General features: G+C 40.6%; 1 protein-coding gene across 3 annotated transcripts in view; it reads right to left on the bottom strand.

The window, feature by feature from the left end:
- GRIP1 (glutamate receptor interacting protein 1) overlaps positions 1-17,266 on the bottom strand; it is a 736,800-nt gene that overhangs the window by 67,801 nt on the left and 651,733 nt on the right. For all 3 annotated transcript variants that reach the window (XM_057557420.1, XM_057557421.1, XM_057557422.1), the window contains one exon: positions 9,071-9,151. In XM_057557420.1, coding sequence (XP_057413403.1) covers positions 9,071-9,151 — 81 coding nt within the window. The remainder of the gene's footprint in view (positions 1-9,070; positions 9,152-17,266) is intronic.

Genomic DNA, 17,266 nt, shown 5'->3' with positions numbered 1-17,266 from the left:
CACATATAAGCCGTGTATGCCTGAGCACACAGTGTTCAGACAGCTTAGTTTCCTGGTCTGTGAAACGGTGATAAAGAACAACAGTGCTGATCTCATACAGTTTTTGTTGTAAGGATTGAGTTTTTCTATGTAAAGTGACTGGAGCAGTGCGCATACAATACACTACATAAGTGTTTATTATGATGATTATCCAGCAACATTGGACTCACTTTCCCACTCTCTCCTTCAGATGGAGCCTTCCGTCTCTAATTTGCCACTGTCCTCATTGGAAGGATCTCACTTCCTGACTTGCCTCACCTCTGAGGGCTTTGTGACCCTTTGAGCGAGAATACATTAGCACTCACTCAGTGCTTTGAATTTGCTTGGAGTTCTCCATTGAACCATTCTGTGAAATCCATTGAACTGAAGTTCACAGAGTCATCCATCGAACACATATTCATTGAACACCAACTATGAGCTAGGCACGTCTGCTCTGGGCACTGGCCATGAAATCCTGGAGGAAAGCTGGATAAAAAGGGGAGATGGGGGGACTTCCCTGGTGGTCCAGTAGCTAAGACTCCACACTCCCAGTGCAGGGGGCCCGGGTTCGATCCCTGATCAGGGAACTAGATCCCACATGCCGCAACTAAGAGTTTGCATGCCGCAACTAAAAAAAAAAATCTCGCATGCTGCCTCTTTCTATTATGAAAGATGAGAAGTCAGTTCTCTTCCACCTCTACATTACCACCATATTCAGACACAGCTCTTGTCTCCCCATTCTTCCAATACAGTTTTGTCATTTTTTGTAAAATCGATATTTAGCATTTACTTTAGTATGACTGCAACCAGTATTGGAAGACAAGTCATATTGCATGGCATGATTACCTGCCTTTTCTACAGGATATATTTTCTGTTGTCTTGATGTCTTTGTTGGCTTAATTTTCTTGTGTTTACCATGAATTCAACTCCTCAGACTTGTAATCTCTCAACATGTTATATCATATCAAGAATTCTATTAGAGGTTTCCAACCCATCTGGAATGTTTGCTTTCTAGGGTTACTACACAGACCTTGGGAACTTCCTTCCCACAGACCCTGGGAACCCAGAATTTCTTTTCATTCCTGTTAAATTAATTAAAGAAGGAGGCCATTAGACTGAGGTGGCTCTAATGCTGTGGTAGCCCAAGGAAGCCAACCAAAATCTAAGCTTTTACAAGGTTATGAAATCAAAATACTAAGGACAACCAGTCACAAACAGCCAACTAGGCTTTAAGCTACAGCCAGTTAAATAATTTCCTTTCTTTGCCTCTGCTCTTCCTATATCTGTCTTTCCCCAGACTCCTGTTGGGGGAGCATTCCTAACTACTTCTGGTTTGGTGCTGCCAGATTTGAATCAATTTTTTTGCTCAAATAAACTCTTAAAATGTTTAATATGCCTCGGTTTACCTTTTAACACTCTCTCTTGCATCCTTGGAGCCCTTGCATCCTGAATCCACTTCTCCCTCTTTCTGGCTTTACTCTCTTTTGGTGGTTGGTACACGTTCTCTGATAGCTTCCCAAGGAAGAGTGCATGGGAGGAGAGTATTTTGAATTCTTGCATAGTTGTCTTTTCTTTACTTCCACCTTCACTAGATGGAGAATTCTAGGCTGGAAATTTCTTTTCCCTCAGAATTTTGAAGGCACTCTTCCATTGGTTTCTAGATTCCAGAACTGCTATTTGTTGAGAAGCCTGATGCCATTCTGATTACTCGGTTATTATCTGTATTCTGATACCCTGTGAGAAAACTGCCCACCCCCACTGGAAGTCGGTAGGATTGTCTTTTTCTCCCAGTTTTCAAATCTCATGATGACATGCCTTGGTGTGGGTCTGTTTTCATCCATAGCTCATGGACCCATACATCTGGAAACTTATATCCATCAAATCTAGGAAATTTATGAAAATATATCCTTGATGCTTTTCTCTCCTCTTTCTTTTTGTAACATCTATTATTTGGATATTGTGTTATTTGGACTCATCTTGTATAATTTTCCTATTTAGTCTAGATTCTTCATTTATTTGTTTGTTGTTTTGTCCTAATTTCTAGAAATCTTCCTCAACACTTTTTCCAGTATTTCTGTTGAACTCCTTCATTTCTGCCATATTTTTACTTTTCAAGAGCCCTTTGTTCCCCTCTGGAGGCTACTGTGTAATAGTATTCAGGGCCTCCCACCCAGGGATACAAATGATGTTAATGATCTTTTTTTTTTCTTTTTAAAGTTTTCTTCTTTCTGCATGTGGTTTCTGTTTTTCTTCTTTGTTTTTGGTGATGGTCTTGTATCTTAGATTCTTTCCTCCAAGTGCCTGTGTTTTTCTTAGCTGTCTGTTCACATCACAGATGGCTCTGCAAAGAAGCTGTTTGAAAGCTTGGTGCCCTGAGTGGGGCTCCTGGATTACGGTCGTCACTGTATAGTTCAGGCCAGACTGCTTCTTTGGGTCAGATGGCACTGATTCTTCCTCCAGCTCGGAGGGGATTAAGCCTGGATACCTGGCTTCTTGGAGCTTCTGTGAGAAGACCAGCAGCCTCCTCATTCAGTGTTTCACTGAATCTCTGCTTTCAGAGCTGGACTGGTACACTCAGCTGTGCCCTCCCAATCCAGAGACCCTCCCTTTCACGTTTTCCAGAGGATAAAACTAGGCTCTGCCAGGAAGAGGAGGGGTGCTTGGCGGTTCTGAGTTGGGGAAGGCATCTGAGGGACTCATTCATTCTTAGCAGACTTTCAACCAATCCCCCTGTCTTCTTACTCTCCCATCACTCTTGCTTCCAGAAGTTCCTGATTCCACCTCTCTGACTTGCTGGGAGTTTAGGATGCAAATCAGGGTCACTGTCAGCTTTCCTCTCTGCTTCTTTAAATTAATCTTTCTCCATCTTCTTTGCCACTTCCAAATTTGGTTGCTGTTATCTGTTTTTCTTTTCCTCTTCTCATGAGTTTCTGCCTCCTGAAAAATCTTATACTGTTATTTTAAGATGGGGGTTTGGGGTAGGAGCAGGGCTAAATGCGTGTTTTCAAGCTAGCATCTTTTGACTCACGAAGCTTTAAAATCACTGGTCGTCTGTCACTGTCAGAAACTGGTTCTCACAGTGAATTTGGATTCTTTTCTTCTCAGACAGTTGTTGGAAGAGGTAGAAAATGACAGTCCCTATCTTTTGTTTAAAACACTTTTTCTGTATCTGAAGACAGGTGAAATCTTCTGCAGTGTGAAGCTAATTAAATGTGAATCATTCCAAGAACATTCTATCATGTCTAGCAGTTCATGGAACTTACTCTGCTGGTCAAGGTACTTTGCTCAAAGGGCCTGATAAACTGTGTAAACTACACTGGAGAAGCACACACACACACACACACACACACACACACACTCACACAATCATTCAATTTTACTTTCATTGTAACCATATAAATATGTGCGTATATACACACACACACACACACACACTCACACAATCATTCAATTTTACTTTCATTGTAACCATATAAATATGTGCGTATATACACACACACACACACACACACACTCACACAATCATTCAATTTTACTTTCATTGTAACCATATAAATATGTGCGTATATACACACACACACACACACACACTCACACAATCATTCAATTTTACTTTCATTGTAACCATATAAATATGTGCGTATATACACACACACACACACACACACACTCACACAATCATTCAATTTTACTTTCATTGTAACCATATAAATATGTGCGTATATACACACACACACACACACTCACACAATCATTCAATTTTACTTTCATTATAACCATATAAATATGTGCGTATATACACACACACACACACACACACTCACACAATCATTCAATTTTACTTTCATTGTAACCATATAAATATGTGCGTATATACACACACACACACACACACACTCACACAATCATTCAATTTTACTTTCATTGTAACCATATAAATATGTGCGTATATACACACACACACACACACTCACACAATCATTCAATTTTACTTTCATTGTAACCATATAAATATGTGCGTATATACACACACACACACACACACTCACACAATCATTCAATTTTACTTTCATTGTAACCATATAAATATGTGCGTATATACACACACACACACACACTCACACAATCATTCAATTTTACTTTCATTGTAACCATATAAATATGTGCGTATATACACACACACACACACTCACACAATCATTCAATTTTACTTTCATTGTAACCATATAAATATGTGCGTATATACACACACACACACACACACACACTCACACAATCATTCAATTTTACTTTCATTGTAACCATATAAATATGTGCGTATATACACACACACACACACACACTCACACAATCATTCAATTTTACTTTCATTGTAACCATATAAATATGTGCGTATATACACACACACACACACACACACACTCACACAATCATTCAATTTTACTTTCATTGTAACCATATAAATATGTGCGTATATACACACACACACACACACACACACACACACACACACACACATATATATATATATATATATATATATATATATATATATATATATATACTACCTGGCAAGTAAAACTGGTTATTTGATTTGAAATGGACCAGTGAGTAGAGTTTTTATTGCAAAGTTGGCAAAAAACCATGAACCTTTCTCTTCTAAATACATTTAAGACTTAAGGCAAAAATGACAGACTTGTTCTTGTTATAAAGGCTGCTTTATGATTTTACAAAAAATAAAGCAAGGCTTTGTTCCTGCAGACAATTCAGTCACAACTAAAATGGAAAGCCAACAAATTAACTGCACTCACAAAATGCTGTCTTTTGCTTTTCTAGTATAGGATCTGGGAAGATTCATCAATCAGATGGTGACAGGGATGAGTGTTAACATTAACACAGTCAGTGTTAAGTCAGACAGAAAGCGTGTGAATCCCTGTTTGGCCTTTTATTAGCTCTGGGTCTTTGGGCAGCTTATCCAGCTGTGTAAAATGGGCACAGATGTTATAGGGCCACTTTCAGGATTAAATGAGAAAACACACATAAACTGCTTAGTGCCATGCACGGTACAAAGTAGATAGAACTGCCTTGTAATAAAACCTCAAAAGAAAACATCGATACCGAAATGTCTTTACTGACAACTACACGTGGCAGAGACAACCACAGTTCTCTGACTTGAAAGGCAGATGAGCTGCATTGGAGGGTATGGGCTCTGGTTTCTGATTGGCTGAGGTGTCAGAGCTTCAGGACGTTGCTTCTTGTCCCAAACTGCATCCTTCTGCCTGGCTGTTCTACTTTATTTGCTATAATAAATTACTCCATATCATAGCAATAAAATCTATAAAAGTAATGCCTGATGCTAATGTGCTATGAATGTCTCATCAGGAACTTAAGAAAATTAGTCTAAAACTGCTCACCACATCCAAAATCAGAGGGACTCATTTCTCAGTCAATTAGGTATGAAGAGTGAGCCTTAAGCCAAGTGTGAAGGCTCTGATGGTACGCTCCCCGAGAATGGAGGCCTATTTCTCACTACTCAGAGCTTTCACAAGATGAAGATACAGAAAGAGGACTTTGTATAAAGATAGAAACATTCATAAACCCCTGTAGTGCCTCAGTTTCCCTAACAGTACCTGTGTGTGTATGAGTGAGAAGAGGGTCCTTTGATTTCCTACTTAGGTAGGATAATTATGACTGGCACTACATTTTCTGGGGGAGAGCCTTGCTTAAAATATTTCATGAGGCTCTATGTGGAAAATAAATTTCGATCATTATAATAATTAACATTCATTACGGTTCACAATGTGTTCTGGGCACCTTATATAAACTAACTCATTTAATTTTCTCAACAATGCTACAAAGAAGGTAATGAGCACACCATTTTATAGACAAGGAAACTCACAACAGAGAGGTCAAGAGAGTTGGGAAGTGGGGCAGTCTGGGCTCTGAGTCCTTGCTCTTCATCATTTTCCAAGTTCATGCTTCTTCAGTTCATGCAACAGACTTTGCACAAACATCTATGTTCCGCATCACCCTCAGAGGCTCACTTTCTGGGGGGCACACTGGTTAGAAGAACACTGTTTACAAACTCCTCATCTACTCCTTCAACGAAGACAGGGATTAAACAAGCATCTTGTAGGTGCCAGGAACTGTGCTAGACCTCAGGAATTTACTATTTCGTAACAATGAAAATGGATTCTTTTTTTTTTTTCTTTAGCAAATTCTGCTTTCTCATCTGGCAAATATGAGTATTTTCCATGAGGAGACACAAACTCAGGATGGTGATGATTAGTTGTGTAAATGGAGCTGGAGCTCTAGAAGGACTGACAGGCATGTCTGATGAGCTTACGTATCATTTCTCCATCCAGGAATGGCACGAAACTTTTAGCTTCCACGAATAGCTTTAGCCTACAGCTGGCTAAAATTCAAGCAGTTTTGTGGGGTTTTGGGATAGTTTCCATGATTGGTATTAAAATCAGTTTTAGTACATATGTAACATCATCATAAAGCATAATTTTATATGATTCTTTATGTGAATAAAATATTTTGCAGTTGTGTGTACATGGCCACACTTGAAACAAACTGAACATATAAATACTGACTTTGAAAAAGGAGTCTATCACAGGATTAGTTTTTAAAGGGATACTCTCCTTTATAGTTAAATTACATTTTTATGTATATTAATTTTTAAGAATAAATCTATTGCGAGTTGCCATATGATCCTGCAATCCCACTCCTGAGCATATATCTGGACAAAGCTATAATTCAAAAAGATACATGCACCCCTAGGTTCATAGCAGCACTATTTACAATAACCAAGATGTGGAAACAACCTAAATGTCCATGGACAGATGAATGGATAAAGAAGATACGGGATATATATATATATATATACATACACATACATACACACACAATTGAATATTACTCAGCCATAAAAAAGAATGAAATAATGCCATTTGCAGCTATGTACATGGATGGACCTAGAGATTATCATACTAAGTGCAGTAAGTCAGAAAGAGAAAGACAAATACCATATGATATCACTTATATGTGGAATCTAAAATATGACACAAATGAACTTATCTATGAAACAGAAAGAGACTCACAGACATAGAGAACAGACTTGTGGTTGCCAAGGGGGAGGGGGAGGGGGAAGGGAAAGATTGGGAGTTTGGGATTAGCAGATGCAAACTATTATATATAGAATGGATAAACAACAAGGTCCTACTGTATAGCATAGGCAACTATATTCAATATCCTGTGATAAACCATAATGGAAAATAAAATAAATAAAACTGTTTTTCAAATAAAAAAGAATAAATCTATTGCATTAAAAAAGACCATCCTCTTAAGTAAAATTTGAGAGTAAAATTACAGTGTGGCAAACTGTGTGGTAAGAGGAGCTTCTGAGGAATAGGTGTCTTCTGTAGATGCACCAGTAGTAAGCATTTCTAAGGACTCAAAACTTAGTATTGGGCCGTGGCACTCAGAGTGTCTTTATTGAATGGAGGCAGGAGGAAGAAAGAATGGGGTGGAAGCAGGGTCTCTGCGTGCAGCCAGCAGGCTCTACACTGCGCAACTCCAAGAGGTACCACGTTCACGGCCAATTCTGATGGAATAAATGAATGGAATGGAATAGACAGGATAAATGAGAGCAGGGTTAAAGTTACATGGGGGCTGCAGAAGCCACGTGGAGCCCCAAATACTTTTAGAAGAGTAAGTTCTGATGAGCTCTCCCTTAATCTCAGCAAGCACAGCTGGTGACAGAACAGTGGCATACCATCTTTGCTTCGTAATGAACAGACCGAAAGGGGAAGCGACCCAGCTAAAGGCGTAAATGACTGTAGTAGCAACTAGAATAGGTCTGGAGTCTCCAAAATCCCATTTCATCTTTCTACTGACTCTACAGAGGAACGTCAGATCCATCAGTCCTACTTTTCTCCCAGTACTGGGGGTTGGGGGAGATACAGGCTCTCATACACATGGCTTCTTGTTCTGAACATTGATTCCATATTGTAGTACCACTATTTTTGGTGTTGCATTAGATATATGTGATTTATTGGTTATTAACAAAACTTCATTTTCGGTGTTAAATGTATATGGTCAAAGTTGAATTGGACAGCTCCCATTTCATACACCCACTTGAGAACTCTTTGTTTTTGCCTTAGCCACTGACGTAACTGCTGTCCGACAGAGTGTAGTGAGGCACCTTCATGAAGCCTTGTCACTCTCTGGAAGGGACCACACCTTGGTCACAGACGTTGCTTCTAGGTCTCCTTTGGTCTTCATGCATTAATCATGTGCTTCGTTTTCTTGGAGCGTTTATGGATGAACTTAGTTGATGGATATTAAAAGCACAGAGACCTCAATTTCCATTCTATAAATTTCCACTGGGGCTCAAATTTTCAAAGTTGTTTTACCAAAGCACTTATAAATCTAGAGCCTGAGGAAAAGAGGGAATTAAACACATTTATATGTCCTCCTTTTCTTTTTGGCTTGGTTACCCAGGCACCTTGTACCATGGAGGAATTCAGGAAGTTACTAAAGAAAAAGACATTATTTCATTCTTGCAAAATGAATTACAGATGCATAGTGGACAGATGGGAAGATAGTCTCAATAGATTACTGTGAAAACTTAATCTACAGTATGTTAAAATGTAGAGAACCTCTATGCCTTCATATGCCATCTAATTATTCATGTGGGGTGTGTGAGACATATTTATTGAGTACTCATTATTTGCCAGGGACTATACTAGGTATATAAATATGTTATTTAATACTTTGAATAACCTACAAAATGAGGATATTTTGCAGATATCCTTATTTCCATTTTATAGGTGAAGAAACCTGAGACTGAAGAGAGTTACAGTAACTTCCCCGTTCACACAGCTATTAAGCGCTGGAGGGTGACCGGCTCCACATTTTTGTACCATTAGGTAGAAACTTGGCAATGAAACTTAAAACATTTGCCACACCTGTAAACCATTTGAGAATACACTTTTCTAATGTCTTCCTAAAACTCTGCATTTTAAAAGATATCACTTGTACTTACAACTTATGGTTATTCCAAGTTCCACACTGTGTTTCTTAGGGAGCTTTACATGAAATGTTCCACTACTCGGGATGACAGACTCTGTAATTTCAAAATAAAAAAGAATGTGTTTATAGAAGACTAGGAAGATTGGAGCACCAGTCAATGAAAATGCATCAGGAATACTTGTATCATCATCATCATCTGTAGTTAAAGTTGTAGGAATTGACATAAAATCCTGATAAACTAAGCTCCTTGTGAAGAACAGACGTCCTATCCACAGGCAACAGTGCATAATTCACAGCAACAGTCGAGTTCCATGTTTTTAAAGTGTGATTCAGACAGCATCTCCATCAAATTTACCTAGGATGCAAGTTAAAAATATAGATTCCTGAATCATCTCAGATCTGTGGAATCCGAATCTCTGAAGACAAGGCCTAGAAATCTGCATTTTAAACATATTCTCCAGGTGATTCTTAGGTATATTAAAGTTGAAGAACCAAAAGTAGTTATATTCTTTTCTCCCCCCAACCATATTTTTTGCAGAGTTTATTATTCAGCAGTGCTTTCTTTTTTTTCATTCATAGCTGGGGGAGATCGATTTCAGGAAAGATTTCAGTTAGCTATGATGGTTATTGATTTGGAGGAGGACAGGTGTGCCTGAATTTGTAAGGTAAATGTGGAAAAGTACACTTAAAGGTGTAGAAGCAGGAGTGATATTCAAAATATCTCACAACCAGAATGGTCCTGACCACAACCAACCAGACTGAATGCTGAGCAGAGTTGGAACAAAGGGACCCAGGAGGTCCCACTGCACCAAGGATGACCTTCTAGTTTCTGGATCATGGGGAGGTTTCAAGGAGGAGCAGGAGGGCAGGGGGCATTGGAACAGAGCGAAGTTGGGCTCAAATGTTGGCCAAGCAGTAGAGAAGTAAGCTAATGTAGCAACAGAGAGGGAAGCGGTGTGTACTGCTCCGACTCTCAACCTTGGATAGATCTACTGTGATTTTACCAGGGCGTGACTAGTATTTGAGAAAGAAAAGAATTGCTACATATTCTTAAATATATTCTTAAAATTCCTCTAACACTCTGGGAGGCCTTCAATTCGAGACAAGGTTAAAATGGAAATATCCTCTGAAGAGATAACATCTATTCACACTAAGTAGCTAATGACTATAATCCTTTCTTGAAGGTTTTAGAAAGGGGTGGGAAGGGTTGGCAAGAAACAAAGGAAACATTAGCATAAGGGGAGGCTTGTGGGATGGCGGAGTGAAACCACTTTTTCTGCTTGATTTTGCACCAAGCTAGCTCCCAAACCGCCACAAAGATTTAACTACAGCTGCTGTGATGTGGGCAGAACTATTAGGTCCTCAGGCCCCTGGTCCAATTTGTTAATCACATTTTTAACACGTTTTGAGTCTCTGCAAAGCAGAGGTGAAAGTTGGGGTGGCCTCATGGAAACAGAGTACTTCCTTCCTTGATCTGCCTTACCCTGCTCTTCCTGGCCTTTTCTACTTGCCCATGAAGAATTTAGGCAGTAAACCTTTTATAAGACCAGAACCTGATCTTCCAACTCAGAGTAACTGCCATAGACAAACTGGAGAACACAATAAAATTTTGATTTTCCTGGGCCCTCCAGCCTTCTAGAAAGTCATCTGTAAAGAAGGTTCCCCAAACTGCCCTGCTAAGTTTCAGCCGGGGCTGCTGGGTAAAGGCAAGTCTGCCCCCTCTGGCCTCTTCCTTCTTCCCAGTTCTTTCCTCACTTCACTGGGGCGTGAGGGAATCTGTCGCCTTCTCCCACTTCCTCCCTCTCTTCTTAATTCTCCTGTCCTGTCAGGTGTGGCCCCTTGAGTGTCACAGATGTTGTCCTCAACTAAGACTCAACTAAGATGTACCAGGAAGTAACAACATATATTTATTTATTTATTCATGAAGAATTTGTATCCTTCCCATTTCCCAATCGGAACTTAGATAAAATTAGTTATTTCCCCCAGTAGATTTCAAAAAGACTGGCTAATTTTAATATATTGGGGTAGAAAAAGAGAAATGAGGTTAAGTAATAACCACCTTGGTATGCTTTACTTCCTTACTTCAGGTGCTCCAAGTATCACAAATATTTACTTCTAAAAGATCTCTCAAATCCTTCCTTTCATCTCTTTTCTGAATTTTTGTGAAGGCTAATTACTACCTCCTTCCCACCACCAAAAGAGAAAGTTTCGGAATTTGGAATTAGCATGCAGACTGGGGGCAGAGAGGGTATTTGGAAGAGGCTAGTTTGGCCCATATGCACCAATAGCCAGGCTGCAGAGAGTAGGCAGAAAGAAACAAGTGTACTTGAGGAGAGAGTGTGAGGTCTTGGAGAGAGCCAGTTAGCCTTGACAGCCCCTGGGTCTAGCTCTTAGGGGCTGCCTATTCCCCGTCCTCAAAGGCTGTGAAACACCAGTGTGCTTCCAGGAAATGCCTCTCTTCTGTCTAAATTAGCTTGAGTGCATTTCTGTGGCTTGCAACTGAAAGATCTCTTAATGAACACGTTGATCCAGTAGAGGAAACGGGATGGGAGCCAAACAGCAAGCCCCCATACAATGTTTGTGACTGTAGCAGGAATAAATTTTCCATTGCTTGGATGAAGTATGCCAAGTGGTCCATAAGTAAATGTATTAGAAGTTTTAGAGGAACAGCTTTGCTATTTAGAGAACTCATTTCATGTATGTTTGTTTTAGTGTTATCCGTTTTACGAAAACATTCTCTGTGAAAGGGCAGGGGAGCATAACGTATGTATATGTGTATCCACCTATGTATATGACATCTTGCCCAAGATGCTATACAAGTGAGTCTTTGATTCATAAGGGCCTGGAAAACACAGATCTAAAATAGTTACGATAGCAACATTTTGCTTTACATTTAAAAAAAATTTATTTATTTTATTTATTTGTTATTTTTGGCTGCGTTGGGTCTTCTTTGCTGCGTGTGGGTTTTCTCTAGTTGCGGTGAGCCGGGGCTACTCTTCGTTGCAGTGTGCGGGCTTCTCATTGCAGTGGCTTCTCTTGTTGCGGAGCACAGGCTCTAGGCGCGCAGGCTTCGGTAGTTGTGGCACACAAGCTCAGTAGTTGTGGCTCGCGGGCTCTAGAGCGCAGGCTCAGTAGTTGTGGTGCACGCGCTTAGTTGCTCTGTGGCATGTGGGATCTTCCTGGACCAGGGCTCGATCCCACGTCCCCTGCATTGGCAGGCGGATTCTTAACCACTGTGCCACCAGGGAAGCCCCTGCTTTACATTTTTAATGTAGGGAATCTTGACCAAGATTAACACATTGTTAATGACACTGAAGGAGACATTATCACTTCCTGGAAAACAGTAATAGATCACTTTTGACTATAAAAGATTTGAAATATTTATAATGATGAATAAATATCAACATATGAATCTCTTTGATCAAGCTGTGGCTTCATTTTAATCTTAAATGTCAACATGATTTATTTTCTATTTGGTAATTTTTCCCCCCATACAATTACTTGGTTGTTAAAGCCAAGGGACATTTAATTTGGGGTTTCTTAAGGAAATACTAATAAAGAGGAAGAAGATCCAATATTTGTAGAAACAACAGGTTTAGAGTAAGTAAACAGAACATTTATTTTCTTAGACTCCCATGTGATTATTCTGTGCTTCCCTGGTTTTGCTTTATCTTTGTTAATACTGTAATTAAAAACACATTTGGGTAAACAAAGGCCTCTTTCTTTCCAACTGGTCTGCTTTTTCTGCCCAAAGCATTCATTGTTGGCACAGTAAGATAACCACCACATCACAATTCATCAACCTGGACACCTTTGTGAGATTTGAAAAAATTAAGGAATTATAATGGGGGCAAATGTAAATGTTTAACTCCCACTCACACAGAGAAAAACACTGGGGATTCTAGTAATGATGGCAAACATCATTTGATAGGATTTTTCACTGAGGCTTCTTGCCAGGACAAAGCTGTATTTTTTCCAACAAAGTAACTTCAGCATTAAAGTAGAAACTTTAAGTATTCATGATATTGTACACTGGTATTTAAAAGACAGTACTGAAAAAGGCAGAATGTAAACTGTGCATATGTTATGATTATAGCTTTACAAAATTATATGTATGGTAAAGGACTTTGGTAAAGAAATATAAAAAAATAAACTTTTGTTTATTAGAATGATGGGGTTATAAGTAACTTCAGCGTAAGAAAAATCTCTTTAACATTACTACAATTTCGACAGTGGTACCCATGTAAAAAGAGATAGATTTAGGCAAAAGTGTACTCACCGTCAAGCTTTTTAACCACTGTCTGTGTCACTTAGAATGTTTATAAAATAGAGATAGGTAATCTCTAAGATACAATAGTTTGAGAATTAGTGTCTGGGTATAATATATTTCTGAGGAAGAACTGGAAATAAATGGTGGTTCATATCCAGCCAATTAGGAGTGATACACATAAAATAAAAATGCATGTATAGCACAAGTAAATACTTAGTAGACACTGCTATGGAGAAGGTCAATTGTGCTGGCCATTCCACTACTGGAATGTAGTGAGTAGATGCTGCTCAAGATCCTACAGTGCACAGGATAGACACCCCCCCTCAACAAACAATGTCAGTAGGGCAGAGGCTCAGAAATCCTGCTGTTTCACGCTGGGAACCCTAATATCGTTTTGAAGAGGGAGTGTAATACGATATGGAAAAGACAGGTGCAAGTCAACAGAGCCGGGATCTACCATTCACTTTGCTGTATGACCTTGAGTTTCCCCACCTGAACCTCAGTTTTCCCATTCATAAATAAATGAAGGTATTGGATTATAATAGTCCTCCCGCCATGAATGTTCTACAATTATAATAAGTACATTCTGGGACCACTGGACAGCCTTCTTTGAAAGGTATTCCCTCAGTGCCATCTGACTGATCCTTCTAAGGTCTTTTACTGGCTTCTGCTTGGCCACAGCTGATGGGAAGGGGAAGATGCCACACCTAAGCTGGGCGAATTAGATGCTTTTTCTTGGGAATTAGAAGTTAAAAATGGCTGGTCATGGCTGGGGATGTTAGCAAGGATGGGGCGATCATGTACAGTCAGAAGTCAGAGAAAACTTGTCCAGGGACAAAGGGAGCAGATGTGAAGAAACAAGGAGCACCAAGCGACCAGGAACCTCAGAGAAGCAATGGGTATGAAATCAATTCTTGGTGCAAATTGAAGTCCCTGATCCTAGTCCCTCGGGAGTGCCAACTGTACTGCATTCATTCATTCACCAAGTATTGGCTGAGAGCCTCCTGTATTCCAAGCGCTATCCTGTACTTCAAGCCAATTGTACTTCATTCATTCATTCACCAAGTATTGGCTGAGAGCCTCCTGTATTCCAAGCGCTATTCTGGGTGCTGGGGTACATTCTTGAACAAAAGGCACAACGTCCCTGACATCGTAGATTTTCCTACTGGAGAAGACAAGACAATAAACAGATAAATATAGCCCATAACATCATGGCATAAGAAGGGATAAGAAGAGCTATAAATCTGGGCAAGGGGACAGACAGTGATAGGTGTCGTGGAAGGCTTCTTGGAGCAATCTGAGCAAAGATCTGAATGAAGTGAGCAAACCACCCAGACATGCTGGGGAAGAGCTGCCCAGGCAGAGGGAACAGCAACTGCAGAGAGACTCTGAAAGGACTGTGCATGTCGGGAGCAGCTAGTTCATACTCCCTCCTCATTCCAAGTCCTGCCCTCCTCCTGAGAGATTTCACCATGTGGGTGTCCCACCCATCACTCTGCATCCCCCACTCCCAGACCTCTGGTTGAATGATACTTGCCTCCGCTCCGCTTCACTTCGGCAGCTCACTACCCTGAGCCTTACTTGACCTCTGAAATCTTAAACTCTAATATGCCACTTTGACCTCAGTCTCCTGGCTGCTAGCCTTCTATCCCCTTCCTCTCACGCCCCCCCATTTTCCTTCCTGAAGACTCCTAGTTCCTTAACTGCTCCCTTTCCTTTTGGTCTGTCATGCTGATCCTTTATTGATTTCCGTCCCTCTCTAACCTAGATTCTTTCAAGCACAGGCAGTATGCGTAGTGCTTAGAGTGTGGCCTTTGGAGCCGCACTGCCTGTGTTAAAATCCCAGCCCTACCGTTAACGTGAATCTCCGTTTTCTGGGGACATAATAATAGTAACTTTCTCCATTGTTGTTTTAAGGACTAAATGAGCTAATGCACAGGCAGGGCTTAGAAAAGTAACATGCCATAGAGTAAGCATTTGATAAATATCATGATCATTTTGATGCTATTATCATAATCATTCCTCTGCTCTTCCTGCAACGATTTGAACCTCTATGACTTACATGCTCCTTCTTTGAAACTTCTCTGGAAATCTCAGCCTCTGGATCAATCTAATCATCTACTGTCTTTGCTTTTATTCTTTGGCAGTTGAGGTCTCCTGACAAAAAAACTACTTGACCATGCAGGTTGATGCTGCTATAGACTTAGAGCTTCTGGACTCTGCTTGGTCTACCACCCAGCTTGAAAATCCCTTTACATGAGCCTGGTTGGTTATCTCATTCATTTCCCCATTAGCTATTCTAAACCTTCATCATTCTTTTCAACTCCCCAAGGTGCTGACCCTTTCACCTTTGCTTGACAGTTCTTACGTGATCTTCCTAAACACAGCTAAAAATGTAATTATATTCTCACATCTTTCTCTTCAAACTCCTAGGGAGAGGTCTTCTAGTTTCTGTCTTAGATGAGTTATCTACCTATGTTCTAGATGACTTCCCTTCTCATCCCTTTGGAAACCCGTATCTACCAATTATCTCTTTTCACTCTCATTTATTTTGGGCCCCAAACATGCTCAAATCTCTCCAGTCTTAACCAAACAAACTAACACCTCTCTGAATGCGGAATCCCCTTCTATCTGTTGTCCCATCTCCTTTCACCTACAGCTAAATGTCTTGACACTGCCAAATGTCCTCTGGGGCAAAACTGACCTTGGTTAAGAACCACTGATTAGAAGATAGGGTGGTATAGGACTTCCCTGGCGGCGCAGTGGTTAAGAATCCACCTGCCAGTGCAGGGGACACGGGTTGGAGCCCTGATCTGGGAAGATCCCACATGCCTCAGAGCAACTAAGCCCATAAGCCACAACTACTGAGCCTGCGCTCTAGAGCCCACGAGCCACAACTACTGAGCCCGCCCGCCTAGAGCCCCTGCTCCGCAACAAGAGAAGCCACCGTGATGAGAAGCCCCCGCACCGCAATGAAGAGTAGCCCCCGCTCACTGCAACTAGAGAAAGCCCACGCACAGCAACGAAGACCCAACACAGCCAAAAATAAATAAAAAAAATAAATAAATTTAAAAAAAAAAGAAGATAGGACAGTATAAAACAGAGCACCGAGTACGTAACTAAATGTTGCAGAAGTTCTCAAAAGAGGAGCCCATGGTGGCCTCCAGTCCTTTTCATCTATTCCCTGCATTTTTCCTGCCAAACTGTCTTCCAAAACCCCTTGGCAGACAAAAGCACAGCTTGTCTGTACTTCTCCACACTTTCTTCCCTCACCCCTCAGCTCCCTGCAATCTGACTTCTGTCCCCCAGTTCCTTGAAACTTCTCTACGATGTCTTTCTTCCTAATTGCCGAATCCAGTGGACATTTCCTTTCCTGCCTTTCTTACTTGAATTCTCCACAGCACTTTTATGCTATTGATGGTGACTTTTGCCTTGAAACTCTTGCTTTGGCTTCCAAAGAGTTTTGGTTCTCCTCCCACTTCTCCTATAGCATCTTCATCGTCTCCTTTACTAGCGTCCTTTCCCTTTAAATCTTAATATTCCTCAGGCAAAGTCCCCTCCTCAGTCCCCTTCTTAACACTACTCTTTCCCTAGTGGTGTCCTTTATTCCATGACTTTAACCATCACCACCGTGTTGGTCACTCCTCAGTCCTGCTCTCCAGCAGAGACCCCAATCCCAGGCTCCAGGAGGTAGCCTGCAGTCTCCTGGGCACTTCCTTCTGCATTCCAGTGGCAACACACTTTCAGCAAGTCTATTCTTATCTTTCAGCAGTTCTTTCTTGTGCCTAATTGGATACTAAGTCCTTGACGATGTCGATCCTTTCTATTCTTTCTTTCAATGATCTGAACATAGCGCAGCGCCTAGCACTTAGTAACTGGTACTTGGGAACAGTCTTTTGAGTAAGGAATGGATGTACTTGTCCTTTTTTGCCTAGTATT

The sequence above is a fragment of the Balaenoptera acutorostrata genome, chromosome 11 (genome assembly GCF_949987535.1).
Source record: "Balaenoptera acutorostrata chromosome 11, mBalAcu1.1, whole genome shotgun sequence".
Taxonomy (NCBI): domain Eukaryota; kingdom Metazoa; phylum Chordata; class Mammalia; order Artiodactyla; family Balaenopteridae; genus Balaenoptera; species Balaenoptera acutorostrata.
The sequence above is the reverse complement of the archived record's forward strand: the minus strand, read 5'-3'. Positions and strand labels throughout refer to the sequence as shown.